The 19,344-nt window shown below is 37.6% G+C and overlaps 1 protein-coding gene and 1 pseudogene across 50 annotated transcripts in view; one reads left to right on the forward strand and one right to left on the reverse strand.

Moving 5' to 3' along the window:
• Nucleotides 1–19,344, reverse strand: part of ANK2 (ankyrin 2) — a 682,786-nt gene that overhangs the window by 197,138 nt on the left and 466,304 nt on the right. For all 50 annotated transcript variants that reach the window (XM_045469598.1, XM_045469715.1, XM_045469646.1 and 47 more), the window contains one exon: nucleotides 14,351–14,452. In XM_045469598.1, coding sequence (XP_045325554.1) covers nucleotides 14,351–14,452 — 102 coding nt within the window. The remainder of the gene's footprint in view (nucleotides 1–14,350; nucleotides 14,453–19,344) is intronic.
• On the forward strand, nucleotides 4,658–5,235 carry LOC123593665 (annotated as a pseudogene).

The raw sequence follows: 19,344 nt of genomic DNA on the forward strand, positions 1-19,344 counted from the left end.
TAGGTGGCTCAGTTGGTTGAGTGTCTAACTCTTGATTTTTGGCTCAGGTCATGATCCCAGGGTGGTAGGATCAAACCCCGTGTTGGCTCTGCGCTGAGCATGGGGCCTGCTTGGGGTTCTCTTTCTCTCTCCCTGAACTGCTCTCCCCAACTCACACTCACTCTCTCTCTCTCTCTCTCTCAAAATAAAATAAAAATAAAAATAAATTTTAAACATTAAAAAAAATAAAATCTTAAAGAGAAGGTATTTTCAATTCTAATGAAACCTAGGAAAGACAGAACCTGGTCCATTAGTAGTCATCCTTTACAAAATTCAAAGAGCTGCTATTTTATGACAGAAAGCTTTAACTCTCTTCATTTAAGTGTTGTTTTCACATGGGCTCATTCTTTGGTTAATTTTAATGAGAAATAATAGATACACTATTTCCTTCATATTTGACTTAACACATGCTAAAGCAAAATACTATATGAAGCTCAAAGAAAGAACATTATTTGAGCTACTTATTATAATAGTCATGGTTTAAAGAGATTTAAATATTAACTTTAAAAGTCAGCAGCAAATTATTTAAATAGCTAAAACATACAACATTCTTAAGTGTCAAGCTTGGTTCTAAGCTTTTAATTGCATTAACTCACTTAATCTTAAATTGAACATTATGAATTATGAATTACCTGGTGATTCTAGCTCAGAAACTATACCCTTAACTCCTAGAATTGAAAAAAAAAAAAAAATCTATGGACCCTGCATTATAATCCTATTTAGCTCTCTTTAGACTTCAATTTCTCATTAATTCTATTTGGTATTTTGTGGAATAGTAAGTATCTCAGTGTCTCACAGTAAGTCAGTAATTAAAGGGAAATCTCCTTTCTAGACATAAAGTGTCCAAATGTGTCAAAATTAGAAAAGAATTCTATAATGCATTCTAGAATATTATTATCATATCCATGTGAAACTTAGCTAGTTTTAATTTAAAGTAAAAATTAAGGAAAGGGTTTAGATTGGTTGATCCTTTAAGTTTCTTAGTAATAAAATTCTGTGGTTCTTAGATCAAACGACAAGTAATGAGGGTATAATTTCCAGAAGATTTTAAAGGAAATAAATATACAAGAGAATAAATCTTGCCTTTGTAGATTTATCACTGACTCATTTAATATTTCAATCAACTCATTTTAAAAGAGGGCATTTTCAGGGCACCTGGGTGGCTCTGTTGGTTAAGCATTGCACTTTGGCTCAGGTCATGATCTCGTCGTTTGTAAGTTCGCCCCACATCAGGCTCTCTGCTGTCAACATTGGGCTCTCTGCTGTCAGCTTGGAGCCCATTTTGGATCCTCTGTCCCCCTTCTCTGCCCCTCCCCCCATTTGTGTGCGAGCATGCGCGCGTATTTTCTCTCTCTCTCTCTCTCTCTCTCTCTCAAAAATAAACATTTTTTTAAAACCTGGATTTTCTCCTTCTAACATGGAACTTATCAAAATTGGTAAGCAAGGATAAGGAGTATATATCAGAATCAACCAGTAACTTTTTTTTTTTTTTAATGAAACGGAAGAACTCCTTAGTGCTGTGGCCTCCAGTGGATGTGCCTCCAGGGCTCAAGGATGAGACTGAAGTAAAAAAGGGAAAGAGTGGCAGGATCTCAAAGAGAAGGAAAACAAGAAGGGAGAACAGAACATAAAAACGTTCCATAGCAATTCCAGAATGTACCCTACCTTCCTACTTCTTTTTTCTTTTCTTTAGATTTTTTGTTTTTAAGTAATCTCTACACTTAACGTGGGGCTTGAACTTACAACCTGTTTATTAAGAGGTTTTTTTACATGCTCTATCGACTGAGCCAGCCAGGCACCCCCCCTATCCTCCCACTCCGAATGAGGCACAAGTGAAGAAACAGTTTTGTACTAAATATTAAATTCAGATAAAAACATGGTACAAAGTTTAAATTTAATATAGACTAGAGGAAGCTTAAATTCAATGTGAAATAACAGTTGAGTGTCGATTACTCACATATTAAAACATTTACTGAACTTTTATGGTATGCCAAATTGTGCTAGGAACCAAGTCTACATGTGAAGGTACCCATATAAAAGTTAGCAATATTGGGGCGCCTGGGTGGCGCAGTCGGTTAAGCGTCTGACTTCAGCCAGGTCACGATCTCGCGGTCCGGGAGTTCGAGCCCCGCGTCGGGCTCTGGGCTGATGGCTCAGAGCCTGGAGCCTGTTTCCGATTCTGTGTCTCCCTCTCTCTCTGCCCCTCCCCCGTTCATGCTCTGTCTCTCTCTGTCCCAAAAATAAATAAACGTTGAAAAAAAAAATTAAAAAAAAAAAAGTTAGCAATATTATTATAGAATTACAATGACTTCTAATGTTCTCATTTTTTAAAACAACTTTAATTAAAAACAAGCCAAAGTTGGCATCCTGGACTCTAAAAGAATATGAAGAGAGCAAGGAAGGAGCCACCACAAAATAAAGGTTGGCTTTAGGAGTCTTCCAGGTAACATCCCATTACTCTGCTTTCCATCATTATAAAATGATTCCCACAAATTTCATCTAGTGTCAATTTCAGGTTTGTCTAAGACTCACAAGCTGGCTTAGTTTATCCTCTGAGTAATCACAAAATTTGGTTCTTCTTACAATTGTGTTTGTGTTCTCTGTTTATCTTCCCAACAAGGCTTATCATGGGCAAGAATCAAATCCTATTCACTTTTGTAAGCTCTACACCTCATATAGTATCTAGTATAAGAAAAAGGATACTTTAATAATGTTCGTACAATGGGTGAGCTAATGAATAGTAAGCACCATATGGAGGTAAATAGGCGTCTGCTTAATCCATCCAGTTATTCTACATTTGTCAGTAAATGTAGTCAATGCGTGGGCAAGTCAGGTACAAACAGAATGATTTCTAGCCTTTGTAAACACAATCAGGAAAAGTTCACTCTCTGAGGCTAAAGCTGGTTGACATTAACATGCATAAGACGAAATTGGATCCTGAGAGAAACACTTAATCTATAGGGGCTTTTCTCAGTCTGAAATCCCTTGAGGTGTTCTTAAGGATCTCAGGATTCTGAGGATATTTAATTAAATATCATGTGGTAATTTCCTGGTCATGTTTATGACTGTGTCAATTAAATTCCAAGTGATCACTGAAAGGAACACCCAAATTTAAACGCAGCATTTCTCACACTGAAGCATATGGATGTATTCTCAGGGTTCTAAAAAAAGTCTCCTCTCTCTACAGAGAAGAAATACTGCCTTAAGAGATGGTTTGTAAACATAACCTGACAAAACATGGGTCCTTCCATCTAGAAAGCAGAATAAATGTTTGAGGAGGCATGACCAAGACCTTCCTGTACATTACACAAAATTACAAGTTATCTGAAAGAAATAATGACAATTTTGGTTAAGTTAGAAGGAATAAACTTGTTAGTACTTTCCCCAAACCTGTCCATACAGCTACTCTAGTTTGAGTGAAATCATCAATCATGGCCATACATCTTAATTAAATCCTATCTAACTGCAACTGTCAGAACCATACTTTGGTCTCCTGAGTGTGCACAACACAATGGGTTTTCACATGTATAATTTGAGCACCCAGTGGTCTCCCTTGGAGACAGAGAAGGATGTTGAGAAGATTATAAAGTATGCAGTACAGTGATAAGCATATTGTAGACATGCAATAGAGGTAACTATTTTTTTAAGCTTAATTATTTGTTTTGAGAGAAAAAGCGAGCACAAGCAGGGGAGGGTCAGAGAGAGAGGGAGAGGGAGGATCCCAAGGAGGCTCTGCACTGTCAGCACAGAGCCTGACATGGGGCTTGAACACATGAACTGTGAGATCATGACCTGAGCCAAAACCAAGAGTCAGACACTTAACCAAGTAAGCCACCAAGGTACCCCAAAGGTAACTACTATTTGATATCATAGGTATTATTATTTCTCACTTCAAAAATGGATAATTTGAGACTCAGACTAGTTTAAGTGACTGGCCAAATGTCTGTGTTCATTCAATTATTTATTTATTTATCAAATATTAATTGGATTCTTACTATGTGCCAATCCTGGGTCTCCTAGTCTTTCCAACAGAGTGCCCTTTTCACTGACCAACAACACTGAAGCTGAAATTCTAGTTTGTAATCATTCTTTGTCATGATCATATAAGTCAGTGCTAGCCTCTCTTCCCCTTAGGTTTAATTTTAGCCATATTTGTATTGGTATATTTTATGAACCTTTCTTTATAAACCTCTTAATTTTCCTGTGTTGCTAATGTTCCAAGTTCCCAGTTTATGCAGCTTTCTGCATATTGCTAAATCGTTAGTTGTGGATGCAAATAGCTAAAAATAATCTAGTGCCCCTTTAGAGAAACACAAAAAATCTCACTAAAAGGTGTTGTTAAAAAAGGGCTCCAGAGTATATGTTACAATGAAACACTACTCGGCCATAAAAAGAATGAGACCTTGCCCCTTGAGAAAACATGGATGCACCTAAAGCTTATTGTGTTACCCGAAATAAGTCAGAGAAAGGCAAATCAGGATGATTTCACTTATATGTGGAATCTAAACAATAAAAACAAACAGAAACAGACTCATAGATACAGAGAACAAAAGTGATCGCTGGAGGGGAGGGAGGCAGAAGAATGGGAAAAATAGCTGAAGGGGATGAAGAGGTACAAATTTCCAGTTGTAAAATAAATAGGTCATGGAAATGCAAAATACAGCATAGGTAATATGTCAATAATATTGTAAGAACATTGTATGGTGACAGATGTACCTACACTTGTTGCAGTAAGTATTGCTTAGGGCATAGAATTGTTGACTCACTATGGTGTACATGTGAAATTAATATAACTTTGTATGTCAGCTATACTTCAGAAACGCTGTAGAGACCATTGCTAGTTTGATGTTTAAACTAATAATTCCAGCGGTCTTTGTCAGCTTCCACCATGGCGTACCATGGCCAGGGTCAAAAAGTGCAGAAGGTGATGGTGCAGCCCATCAACCTCATCTTCAGATACCTGCAAAATAGATCTTGGATTCAGGTGTGGTTTTATGAGCAAGTGAACATGTAGATAGAGCGCTGCATCATTGATTTTGATGAGTACGTGAACCTTGTATTAGATGATGCAGCAGAGATTCATTCTAAAACAAAGTCAAGAAAACAACTGGGTCGGATCATGCTAAAAGGAGATAATATTACCCTGTTTCAAAGTGTCTCCAACTATAAATGATCAATGAAGTGAGAAATTCTTGAGAAGACCATGTAGTTTGTTTTTTTTAGAGGTCCATTGTTGGGAGCATAGTTCTAAAACATTTGTTCCTATTGTTTTGGTTACCTTTATGTCATTACTGGATGACAATGAATGCTGTGGGATTGTTTTTATTAAAAAAATAATAATAAACTAATAATTCCAAGGGAACTTGAATAACAAATCTCTTGATAAACTTCTGGTGGTTGCTTTGGATGAGAAAATATATTCTTAACTCCCTGATAAATTGTTTCTCTCTCTCTGTCTCCTACCTTTCTCTACGTGCCATGGGCACAACTGCTGTGTTTCCTCATTCCTCAAGAAAACATCACGCCATGAATTCTCTCATAAACCCCTTTCCCAAGCATTCTTTACTCACCCCAGCAATGACTTTGCATACCACTAAGGTACAGGGTTTCATTTCAGACTGTCCCCACTGCCCACTCTGCCCTGTACAAAGAACTTTCTTTTTTCACTGATGTTGGCTTTTTAAGATATTTTTTGCCCTTTTTTTAAAAATGTCTATATTCATTTTTGAGAGACAGAACATGAGCAGAGGGGGACAGAGAGAGAGAGGGGGACAGAGGATCTGAAGTGGGCTCCGTGCTGACAGCAGTGAGCCTGATGAGGGGCTCAAATTCATGAACTATGAGATTATGACTCGAGACAAAGTTGATACTCAACCACCTGGGCCACTGAGGCACACCCCCCCCCCCCCCACCGCTTTGCTTTCTTTTTCTTTTTTTTTTTTCTTTCTTCTTTTTTTTTTTTTTTTTTTTTTTTTTTGGTGGTGATGATGGTGGTGGGAGGGGGGAGCCGGGAGTTACATGCTCCAAGGTATACCCTTATTAGCTTTTGTGTTTCTGCATTTTGGACTCTTTCACCCTATCTTGAAGACATTTCATTTCTGAGGGAAGAGGCTGAAGAGAAACTGAGTATGAAAGTAAAAAGCATTGCCTATGTTGAGGTGTATACATGTACATATGCAGGTTCATTAACAGACAGGTAGCTTCTGATCATGCCCAGCTCAGCAGACAGCCACTTTTTAATAACGGACTGCAACATTCTCTTCTACATATCTATTTTCTTCATTTCTGAGAATTTGGGGGAAGTTACCATCTAAAAACAAGGTTTCCTTTTTATTCCCTCTGCTTCTTATACAAGGAGAGAAAAGGCTTTGACAGGACTAGAGATGACAGGATTTAGTTTACTCCTTTATAATCATCAACACACACACACACTGCCACTTTCTCCAGCCTATACAAAAGTGATTTTTCCAAAACTCTGGACTTAAGTGTTCCTGACTTCTTGGCCAAGGATTTTTCCTTTTCTCTACATCATCTCCTCACATCTATCGTCACATTCCAGACCTTCTCATTCCAATAATATAATCTGCTCCCCCCGTCCCCCGCCCCAGATCTCAATTGAGAACATTGACCTTTTGACCACCATTTACTCTCTTGACAATCTACTGATCCAACTTCAACAATCCTTCTATGCCTGACACCTACAGTCTGTTCACCTTTTCACAGTGCCTGTTTCTCTCCTCACTCAGTGGAGCTACATCGCATGCACAATCTTTTAGAATCATTTTATTCATTCCTTTGCATGCATCCTCAATTCTTTTGTCTTTCTCTAGCTATACTATACATGCTTAGCTAAACCACATTCCTGGTTATATATAACTCTCCATCTGAGTCCGTATCTGACTGTGGCTGCAGAAGAACACACGTACATACTAGCTGGTCACGATCCTTGAGTAGGCTTTTAATTCCGCCTTCCAATCATGCTCCGCCACCCTTACTCACTCTCCCTCCACTCTCCTAGATGATTGTCTCCCACCTCCTCTCCCCTCTCAGTTAATGAATCTTCAACCCTTATTATTCTCCTTGTGACCCCAACCTTCATCCCTGGCTCCTCCTTTTTTGCTCTTATCTTATACTAACTCCATAAAAAAATCTATCAGCTCTCTCTTCAAAATATATCCATAATCCAACCACATCTTACCATCTCTCCTGCCTGTTGCCCAGGTCTAGAACATTTGCCCTCTTACCTAAAGTATTACAAAAGTGCTTCCTCCTCTGCCCTTTCTCAGTTTTCAGTCTGAGCGTTACTATTTAAATTTAAGTCAACCTATGTCACTTCTTTGCTAACGACCCTCTAATCAATCACTTCTCTTCCCTCTCAGAATTAAAGCCAAAGTTCTTAAAATACCCTATAACATCTTATATGACCTGGTGCTGCAGATGACTCTTCCTGACCTCTTACTTCTCTTCCCCTGATCTCCTACTAGTCCTGCTATGCTAGCCTCCTTACTGGACCTTGAACTCACCAGGCATGCTCCCGCCTTGGGACTTTCTCACTTGTCAGGCCTTCTTCTAAAATATATTCCCTGCAAATAGTGCAGGGCTTCCTTGGTCAAATTCTTCAGGCATTTTTTTGACCATCCTATCTAAAATAACACATTGCTTACCTTCCATGCCTTCTCATTCTCTCCTGCTATATTTTCCCACTATCACTTACTAGTTACCCCTTTCACATTTTTACTTTTTTTAAATGTTTATTTATTTTTGAGAGAGCGCAGGCAGGGAGAGGGGCAGAGAGAAGGAAACAGAGGATCCAAAGTGGGCTCTGCACTGATAGTAATGAGCCCGATGTGGGGCTTGAACTCACAAACCACGATGACCCCAGCCGAAGTCGGACGCTCAACCAACTGAGCCACCCAGGTGCCCCACTTATCTAACTTTTTTGGTTGATGATTACCTCTGTCTTCTTACATTGTAGATTATAAGCTATATGAGAGCAGGGGTGTTGTCTCTGTTTTCACTGCGCCTAGGTCAGTGCCTGCCACATAGTAAACACATATTATATGTTTGAATAAAAAGATAAACAAATGGTGAGCCTGAGTTCAGACTGGCAGAAATAATGTGATTATAATATCTGAGATGAATTAAGGAGAATGGAGTGGCTACATGGGAGTTGTGTATTAAAACCCATGTCTTTTAGTCATAGGAAAAGAGCATTCAAGAGAATTCCCAGAATATAAATCGTTCTGTTTTCATCTAAACCACCGCAGCACAGTACGTAAGAAGACAGTCACAGAAATGCTTTGCATGAAGCTACCCCTGGCATTTTTAAATGAAGTAAGAGTTGCACTTCAAACATCTTCCTAAATCTGTGAGACAAAATTTTTTAGAGTTATGGACAAGTGGCTGATGAAAAGTCTACTGGGATTACTTTGCATTGAACAACTACAAACATGAAAATGAAAATTCTAAAAAAAAAAAAAAAAAAAAAAAAAAAAAAGAAAAGAAAGAAAGAAAATGAAAATGAAAATTCTAAGTGCTCAAAATACTGGGCAGATGTTATTTAAATCCAACCTGAATCTGTACTACTTAGTATAGACCAAGGACCAGTGTTAATGCACTGAAGAGAATTAGAGAATAATATAGAATCCAAAACCAAAAGGACACATGTAATCAGAACCAGATAGACGTGCCACCTTTTGCTTCCTCTGAGATGTCAGATAATGAATACTTAACAAGATTGTTTGCAGGTATATTTGTGCCCCAATTTAATTGGTTAGGAAACTGGATATAGTTCCTTCCATGTTCCATTAATTCCAGAAGTCCAATTCTCAAGTATTCATCACTGTCACCTCTATAAATTCCCAGGTTAATAGAATTGGTGTTAGTGTTTTTAAAGAGAGGTCCGGAGTGGATGGATCCAAATGGCATTGGTAAAAAGGATTTTAGTTCCAGAAAAGAAATTTAGTTAAATTTAACCCAGATAAACAGAAATTGTTACTAAATTGCTACTAAATGCGATCTTTCCTATTTGATGACACAGGCTATGAGAATACCTTTTATGATCTGCCCTGCCTATGAGAACCAGCACCACTTTTGCTAAAGTTTAGGCTGAGAATCAATATAAAAAGACCGTATTATTATAATAAGGATTATCATTTGCTAATATTTATTGACTGTGTATTCTGCTAACCATTTTGCAAACATCGCATTTAATTATCACAACTATGCTATTGCTCCAGTGTTGTTACGATCACTATTTTACAGCTGAGAAAACGGTGTCTTAGAAACACTTGGTGTCCAGGGTCACATAGCTGGTAAGTGGACAAAATGAGAATTTGGATTCCAGCACCTACATTCTTAAAATGACTTCCAAAAATGCATTGTGGTCTGAGTCATAACTACGTGAGCATATGATACAGTCATTGTTTGGTGTACCTTCTTGTTGGTAAAGGATTGGTATTTTAGGAACATTAAAATTCTTTTGAAAATGTTCCTTTAACCTTGCCTTCTGTCTTTGACAAAGGAAGCATAAGATCTAACTGGTAATTTTGCACCTTTATACCTCAGTAGTAAAAGGTTAAGACCAAAAATTAGAATATATTAAAGACTATTAACTTTCAGGGTCATCTCCAGGATTACATTCAATAAATGATAAGTGATAACCTTTATTTTGAAGTCACTGCAGTGAAACCAATAAATTTTATGCCTGGTGAAAGTACCTAAATCTTCTGAGCCTTTTATTGACTTGTAATTGGCTACATTTTTTCTAAGGTCCTATTTATTTATTTTTGAGAGTGAGAGAGAGAGTGAGTATGAGCACAATCCCAAGCAGGTTCCCCACTGTCAACACAGAACCCAGTGGGGGGCTGGAACTCACAAACCATGAAATCAGGACCTGAGCCGAAATGAAGAGTCGGATGCTTAACGGAGTGAGCCACCCAGGTGCCCGGCCATAAATATTTTTATGAAAAGGTTATAGTGTCTATTTTTAATGTTTGGACATTAACCTTGTTGATAACATTATTAGACTGTGAATAATTACTAAATAAATAAAAGCATTACATATATATGAGTTTCAGATCGGGAGCAAATGCTAAGATTTATTCTCTTTTCTGAGTGTACAAGAGATAATAAAATAAATAAATTACTAGTTTTATCTTTTATAGAAAACAGAAGTTAACAGATTTTTTAACCATTTGGAAAAGAAAAATGAAGACTTGAAGTCGTCTTTGTTTTTTAAGAAAATTGTTTTGTGCCAAAATTATGAATTTTTTTCTCATATCCTTTAAGTGATTAAAAGCCAAATTGTATTTTTGGATTAAATTTCAAAATTCTCCTGGTAGTCATGAGACAAATTTTATAAAGAAAAAAATTTTCATCCAAATTTCAGCTTAAGGAATCTTAGAACACCAACACACGCGATATTTTTGGAAAGCTGGTACAGCCCAGATTGCCTTTCATTGAGAAATATAGCAGGGTACAGAAAGTTCTGGTTTCTGTGTCACATGCCATGATGCTCCCCAGAAACCCAGGCTTACAAGCAAAATAATGGACACTTTTTCTTCTCTTCTTTCATATGCCATAGTAACTTTGAGCTTTTACATATTCGTTAGATACAGCTGTATTTTGGCTGAAGAGTTGTCCTCTTAGGTGTTCAGAAATTATACTCAGCTCTGAATTTTGAGTTTTGGTGTAATCCTGGTAGTGGTGCGCTTTGATTTAAAAGTCCCTCTATCTACTATTATGTTAAGGATGAATAAAGCTCTTTTTACACTAACAATGGTACATCTCGAAGATTTGAGCTTCAAGATAAAGGAAGCCACATTGTACATCCTGAAGGACAGATCCCAACATCTCAGGAAAATGTCCTGCAGTAGAAAACACTTGTACACCGGAGACAGACAGATCTGTGTGACCCTGGGAACATCACTTAACCACTTGTGGGCTCAATTTCTGCATTTGTAAGTTCCAGCAAATACCTACCTACCTCATAACATCTGTCTCTGCTGGTTGATAAAACATCACATGTAAAGACCCCAGCGGAAAGCCTGATACACAGTGGCTAAATAGTTAACATTAGTCACTTTATTTCTCTAATCTCTATTTAATGTACATCCTTGCATAGTAATAATAAAGACCAACACCAGACAACAATACTTACTTTTTACCTAGTAAATTCAGGTGATCGAGGAGACTCAATCTCATATGTTGTATGCAGTTGAATTTTAATTTTTCTGATTCTTGGTGAATTATATATACTAATTGCAACTAGAACATGTACAACTTAAAAATTCCTTTCCTATTTAATAATTTAATTTACCCTGCAACCCAGTGATATAAGATCGAATGTATTATTATTATTATCTTGTTTTAGAGATTAGAAAAGTGTCACTTTCTGAATTGAAATGACTGACAAAAGTGGAGAGGGAACTTAGGGAACTTAAATTGTAGTCTCTGGGCTCTAAGTTTTGTGTGGTTTCATGATACTGTGCTACGTGTTCACAAAAATAAATGTTCTTCCCTTGTATAGCAACATGTTACTGGACAGTTGGCCACTGTAAGAAAAATAATTTAGGCACTAAAAAGTTTTTGAGGTAACTCAAAAAGTTAGGTTGGTCTATGGAGGAGAAAAAAACTGAGTACTGCTGAGAGATTATTTTTCTAAAAAAAAAACAAAGAACCCTAAAAAAACCCTTAAGATCCTTCATACAATTAATATATTTGTTACAATTTTGGCTTAAGTGCATTTGCTTTGACCGCAGTCAACTTCATTTTCCTTGGGTTCCTTTTTTGGCATTATTGATGATAATTTTACCTAAATGAACTGATAGTTTCATTGCCTATTCTCTAGCATGTTGCACATTTAGAAATTTAATGGATCAATATTAAAATTTGGGAATGTATTTCATATACTTTAAAATATCTAAGGCAATATGTTAAAATTATAAAAATATTTTATATTTAGTCTCATAGGCATTTTTGGAAGAAGTTCATGTATCCATATGGGAATTTAGATGTTCTTTTTCTTTTAGAGTAACTAATATACTTAAAGTTCAAATTATTTGTTCAAAAGGACACGAGAAACATATCAAAACAATTCTTAATGGAAAATAAGATGGATAAAGAAAGGAATGTAGATGCAGAATATGAAGATCTTATATATTGGGATAAAGGGATTTGGCCTTATTCCATAGGTCAGTGTCAGTATGTAAGGTCTGGAATTTTATCTCACATACAAGCTAAAAAGTCAAACTCTACTCTTTCATGATGCTGGCAGAAGGTAAGAGTTTCCTAGATCAGAGACAAATGACTTTATGATTCACAGCAAAAGCCCTTGCTGGGTGTCACCATGCTGCTTGTGTCAGTTCCCTATGCCCCTTCCCAATCCCTCAGAAGTGACACACAGGGCCAATGATAGATGCCTGTGCACACTGGGTTATGTTAAAGAAGGACGCAGCTTTTATAATAAGAAAACACATTGAGGCACCTGGGTGGCTCGGTCAGTTAAGGGTCGAACTTTGGGTCAGGTCATGATCTCATGGTTCATGGGCTTAAGCCCCACGTCAGGCTCTGTGCTGATAGCTCAGAGCCTGAAGCCTGCTTCATATTCTATCTCTCCCTCTATTTCCCTTCCCCCTTGCATGCTCATGCTCTCTCTCAAAAATAAGTAAATAAACTTAAAAAAAAAAAAAAAGAAAACATAAGCCTGCTTTTTGTCAAGAGGGAGATGGTACCTAAGGTTGCTCACTGTAAGCACACCCTAAGAAATGGCCCAGATAAAGAACATTCAGGGTCCTTCAATTCTTGTCATACTCAAAAGAATACTAGAGATATTGGGGAAACAGCATATTGCTTTTCCCAATAGCAAGTGGCTGTCACCATTTTTTAATGCCAAGAAATGCATTCCTCTAAAGGATAAAAAATATTGCCAACAGTGACAATGCTTTCTATGCTGGTGACTTTCAGCATAGAGTCACCTCTCCCTTGCTGGTGAGGAGCAAGGGAAATCCTACAATCTTTGCAAAATCCTGCAAGTGATTTTGGTACAACCACTTCACTAATCTAAGCATTGGGAGCCACTGAAAGTTTGTTGGGGGAAATAACATAATTATATTTTTACTTTATAAAAATAACTCAAGGCATAGTGTAGAAATTGACCAGAGTGGACAGGATGAGGACAGAACCTAATTAAGGAGGGTATTATGCAACCATGATAAGTGACTCTGAGGTGATTCAGTTAATGCAAATATGGATGTAGAAGATGGACTAAGAAAGGAGTGCCATACTGGAGCTGGGTTGGTGGGTAGAGGGGGAGATGATAGGAGAACTGTTGGAATTGACACATTGATGAGGAAATCAGCAGGTAGAAGTTTGAGAGGAGAGTAAGTTTGAGATAATATGTGTACTTTTTGAAAAGTTGTGTTTGAAAGATTTACTAATTTCAGGAAACCATGGGTTGAGCATAACTGGGCTCAATATATACCAGGATATAAAGGGGCATTCTATAGATAAGGTAGAATCCAACGATGAGATTTTCCTTCTGTTCACTTAAAATTAGCCAGGATTACTCACTTCCCAGTCAGCTCTGTCAAACACACACACACACACACACACACACACACACACACGCACCACCAACATTTAGCACACTGTAGTGAACACTGAAGTCTACTAGACACTGTATTCATGGTACAAAAATCTTGTCCAAAAATAGCACAAAAATCTCAATATCCATGGGACCGAATAATATCCAAAATGTACAATACTGTCTGGAGTCATTACTGAATGGATGTAAATGAATGGATAATCCAAACACTTCATACTTAAGCCAACAGTTTCAAACTCTTCTCATTGTAATCCATATTTTAAAAATAATTAGGGAAGGAGGGGGGGGATAATTTTTATTTTATTCTCTTATTTCTCTATCTCAAATTTTAACACTCAGTTACCTATGAGTAAAATGCATATGGCAGAGAAGAAAAGAAGCCAGTCTGGATAACTAGTTGATGATAAATGAGAAGTGAAACATCATTCTTGGTCAATACTCCAGCTATTGACCAAGGCCCAGCCATTTCATAGACAAAAACTGACATTCAATTGTTATTTCTGATCTATCTGCTTTGCTGCAAAATTAGGTCTAGACACAAATGTCTGAGGCTTCAAAAGTTGGTAAGAGGATGAAAATGGATTTTCATAAGTCTGAATCACTGATATTTTAGTAAATTCAATAAAGACAAAAATTAACCTTGGGCTCTTGGAATATATCTATAGATAATGAGTGTTTCTTCACTGTGTACAGTCATGCTCTTACCTGATTGCAGGTATTGATGTCTATGCCCCCCTTCAGATATTCCACTACTTTGTCCAGGTTACCTGCTCTGGCAGCACGGAGGAAGCTTGCATTGCTGTCAGACTGTGAGAAAAAGAAAAGACTTTTAGGTTATTACTGATAAAATAAAAACATATCAAAGACAGAAAGACAAAGAAAGTTTACATGCAGGTAAAAAAGCTGTAGTTGCAAAATACCTCAATACTGAGTTTAAAACACTGAACAATAATTCATAGGATAAGGTAGCAACTTCGTAGTATTTCTAGAGAGTTGTTTAAAGTCAATGTGTTCTGCTATGTTACAGAGTGTAGAAGAACTACTAAAATAAAAATACTCGTTACTGCTTTATTTTAAATCTTTGGCCACATTTGAAGATGGATTTACACTACCCCCAAATCCACTGTTACCCATTCATTTTAGCTTTGAGATGCTTGCGACCTTACAGTAAGCCTAATGTCAAGCCAAAAAGGAATCAAAATAGTAAAAGAAATTAAAGACACTGGGTTTCTGCTTTCTTTTCCTTTACTGTTTGATTTTCGGAAAAGTCTGAGGGAGAATGCTGAGCATGGGTCGCTTGGTTTTCATCTGTCCTCATTACAAGAGAAAAACAGAAAGCTCCGAGGATGCTTTGAGGAAAGAGGATAGCGCTAGTTGGCAGGTGTGGACTGGGCCAATGCAAATTTTGTGATCCCAGTGATTTTGGGAAAACAAGATTCAATTTAACCCAGCTGACATAATACCAAACTAAAATCCCTTGATAAAAATGAGCACTCTTAATGGAGGCTGCTTTTTAAGTCCTCGTCTTCCCCCAGCACCTTTCAAAATCTGATCATGGAAGAAACAGCTGAATTTTCCCCACAGAACGTCCAGAAGAGAGCCGCTCCAGAGATGAAGCCATAGTCACCTGACTCTCTGGCTTACTGGCAAAGCCTGACTTTCAAATCTTAGCCCAATAACGATGATAAACTTTGTTAGGTTCCAAGACACTTGTGTAACTTTATAATTCTTCTTGTGGTATAGCATCTGACTAAAGAGAATGTGGTAACATGAAAAGGGATGCCACTGACCTACTAGGAAGTGAGACACCATTGTGACAGCTTGGAATCCAGCACTGTCCCCAGTAGGCTACACTGCCTCTCTCCCTTGAAGAATGTGCTTGGCAGGGGCTCTTGGCACACTCTTGCAGACCTATTCATTATGGCTGGTGATGATGTACAGAGATAGAAATGGAGGTATTTTTTCTGGGAGTCTCAAATAGGGAATTATTTGCATACCGTTCAAATGATTTACACATGGGAAGATGGAAAATCCAAGACTAAGTTACCTCACTTTTAACCCAAATACCACAATGATTTATATAGTTATAAATCAGATAGATAATTTACAAAGAGTTGAAAGGTATGACCGAAATCTATACATCTGGAATTCATGCTCTCACTCTTTAGAAGTCTATCACTTGGTTAACACCTGACTGTCCTTCCCTCACTGCATGGCTGTGATCTGCAGTGCCTCGCTCTTTGCCTCTCCTGAAAGCTATGCCCATGGCAGGGTGCCCTAAGTGTATCTGCAATGCCACAGTGACTGAGTTGTGACTCATTTTAAACTGCCTATTCGATGAAATTATTTTGTGGTTTGCGGCAAATTCTAATCTCCAGGAAGATTTTCCATCTCAGGTTTCTTGCCACAGCACTTAAAAGTGAAAGATCATACTATGCATTATGTTATGTCAATATCTCACAGGAAACATTAGTTACTATAAAAAAACTAAAATGAAACACTATTAGGTCACAGAAAGTATGACATTATTTTCCATATATAGTTTTTTAAAAAGTAAGTCTATGCACTATATATTCTATATGATATTAGAGATTATGCCTAGTAACTACTGTTATCTTGTACATGAGGCTAAATAATTATAGTGAACGTTCACTCGTTACTGTGGGTCAGGCACAGAGCTAAGGGAGCCAGTCATATGTATTATATCCTTAATACTCACAATAACACTATGAGAACGAAGCTATTGTTATGCTCATTTAATAGGTGAGGTTTAGAAGGTCTCCAAGGTCACACAATTATTTAGTGGAAGATCCAAGATTTAACTTATGTTTATCAGTCCAGAGCTAGTCTTAACTGCTACTCTATCTCACCCCTCCAAAGCATCAAAGCAGATGTTACTACAGATACCTAACGTATGAGCTATAGATTGGTTTCAGTTGTGAGAAAACTGTTACGCCCTTGGTCTACATATTTGCTCTGCAAATCATGGCACTTCCTAAATAGAGTGCCTCAGCTGGAGAGAGAATTTTTGGCTGACATCCCTGTCCCCACATCTATCAGCCATCTATACACCTAGAAAAAGTAAGAGCTGGCTTGTGCTCTTTGCAGATGACATGATACTCTATATGGAAAACCCAAAAGATCCCACCAAAAAAAATGCCAGAACTGATACATGAATTCAGCAAAGTTGCAGGATATAAAATCAATGTAGAGATATCAGTTGCATTCCTATACACCAACAATGAAGCAACAGAAAGAGAAATCAAGTAATCGATCCCATTTACAATTGCACCAAAACCCATAAAATACCTAGGAATGAATCTAACCAAAGAGGTGAAAAATCTATACACTGAAAACAAAAGAAAGCTTATGAAAGAAATTGAAGGAGACACACACAAAAAAATGGAAAAATATTCCATGCTCCTGGATAGGAAGAACAAATATTGTTAAAATGTCAATACTACTCAAAGCAATCTACATATTTAATGCAATCCTTACCAAAATAACACCAGCATTCTTCACAGAGTTAGAACAAACAATTCTAAAATTTGTGTGGAACCAGAAAAGACTCGAATAGCCAAAGCAATCTTGAAAAAGAAAACCAAAGCAGGAGGCATCACAATCCTGGACTTCAAGTTGTATTACAAAGCTGTAATCATTAAGACAGTATGGTACTGGCACAAAAACAGACACTCAGAGAACAGAATAGAGAACCCAGAAATGGACCCACAAACGTATGGCCAACTAATCTTTGACAAAGCAGGAAAGAATATCTAATGGAATAAAAGACAGTCTCTTCAGCAAGTGGTGCTGGGAAAACTGGTCAGTGACATACAGAAAAATGAACCTTGACCACTTTCATACACCATACGCAAAAATAAACTCAAAATGGATGAAAGACCTCAATGTAAGACAAGAAGCCATAAAAATCCTCGAGGAGAAAGCACGCAAAAATCTCTTTGATCTTGACCACAGCAACTTCTTACTCAACATGTCTCCAGAGGCAAGGAAGGGACACAAAGGCAAAAATGAACTATTGGGACTGCATCAAAATAAAAAGCTTCTGCACAGCGAAGGAAACAATCAGCAAAACTAAAAGGCAACCAATGGAATGGGAGAAGATATTTGCAAACGACATACCAGATAAAGGGTTAGTATCCAAAATCTATAAAGAACTTATCAAACTCAACACCCAAAAAACAAATAATCCAGTGAAGAAATGGGCAAAAGACATGAATAGACATTTCTCCAAAGAAGACATCCAGATAGCCAACCGACACATGAAAAAATGCTCCACATTGTTCATCATCAGAGAAATACAAATCAAAACCACAATGAGATACCACCTCACACCTGTCAGAATGGCTCACATTAATAACTCAGGCCAACAACAGATGTTGGCGAGGATGCAGAGAAAGAGGATCTCTTTTGCAATGTTGGTGGGAATGCAAGCTGGTGCAGCCACTCTGGAAAACAGTATAGAGGTTCCTCAAGAAATTAAAAATAGAACTACCCTACGACCCAGCAATTGCACGACTAGGTATTTATCCAAGGGATAAAGGTATGCTGTTTCAAAGTGGCACATGCACCCCCATGTTTATAGAAACACTATCAACAATAGCCAAAGTATGGAAAGAGTGCAAATATCCATTGATGGATGAGTGGATAAAGAGGATGTGGTATATATATACATAATGGAATATTACTCAGCAATCAAAAAGAATGAAATCTTGCCATTTGCAACTATGTGGGTGGAACAAGAGGGTAGTATACTAAGCGAAGTTAGTCAGAGAAAGACAAATATCATGTGACTTCACTCATATGAGGACTTTAAGATACAAAACAGATGAACATAAGGGAAGGGAAGTATAAATCATATAAAACCAGGGAGGGGAACAAAAACATAAGAGACTCTTAAATATGGAGAACAGAGGGTTACTGGAGGGGGTTGTGGGAGGGGGGATGGGCTAAATGGGTAAGGGGCATTAAGGAATCTACTCCTGAAATCATTGTTGCATATGCTAACTAACTTAGATGTAAATTAAAAAAGGAAAAAAAAGAGAAAATATATAAACAAATAAAGTTTAAAGGTAAGCAAAAGTATCATAAATGTGATAAGGTAAGGGAAAAAAAGCAAGAAGATGCTAACTGTATAATTCAGCTAGTGGCTATTTCTGAGGGAAGTCGGGGGGGGATGAAATGGGAGGGGGGTACGTAAGATGTGTTGTTAATGGTGATATTTGAGTTCTTGGTTTGAGAGGCGCATTTGCTGGTGCTCATTATAAAATGAAATAAACTAAATCTGTGGAGTGGATGAAAGCTAAAAAAAAAAAAAAGAGCTGGCTTGTGAAAAACTACTTAGAAACATAATCTTTGGGGAATGAGGAGAAGAGGGGGTGAAGCACACATTATATTAAAAAGCCAGTGGACTATCTCTGCCTACCTGCCTAATAGGATTAAACTCAGGAGCTAAGATCAGGGTGCTCTGTCATTCCGGTAAAAAAAAGAATGCCTAGAATAAGTAGAGCCAGAGGGAACACCTGATCCTGAAGGGATGAAGAAACACCTGCAGACATAGCTGCGGAAGCTTAAAGCAAAGATGTTGATCTGAAGGGAGCTACAGGCGTCACTGAGGAAAACCCAATAGACCCTCTTAGAACTTCTTTAGGGACTGGGGATGACACAGAGGATTGCTTTAG

Source organism: Leopardus geoffroyi, chromosome B1 (assembly GCF_018350155.1).
Source record: "Leopardus geoffroyi isolate Oge1 chromosome B1, O.geoffroyi_Oge1_pat1.0, whole genome shotgun sequence".
Taxonomy (NCBI): domain Eukaryota; kingdom Metazoa; phylum Chordata; class Mammalia; order Carnivora; family Felidae; genus Leopardus; species Leopardus geoffroyi.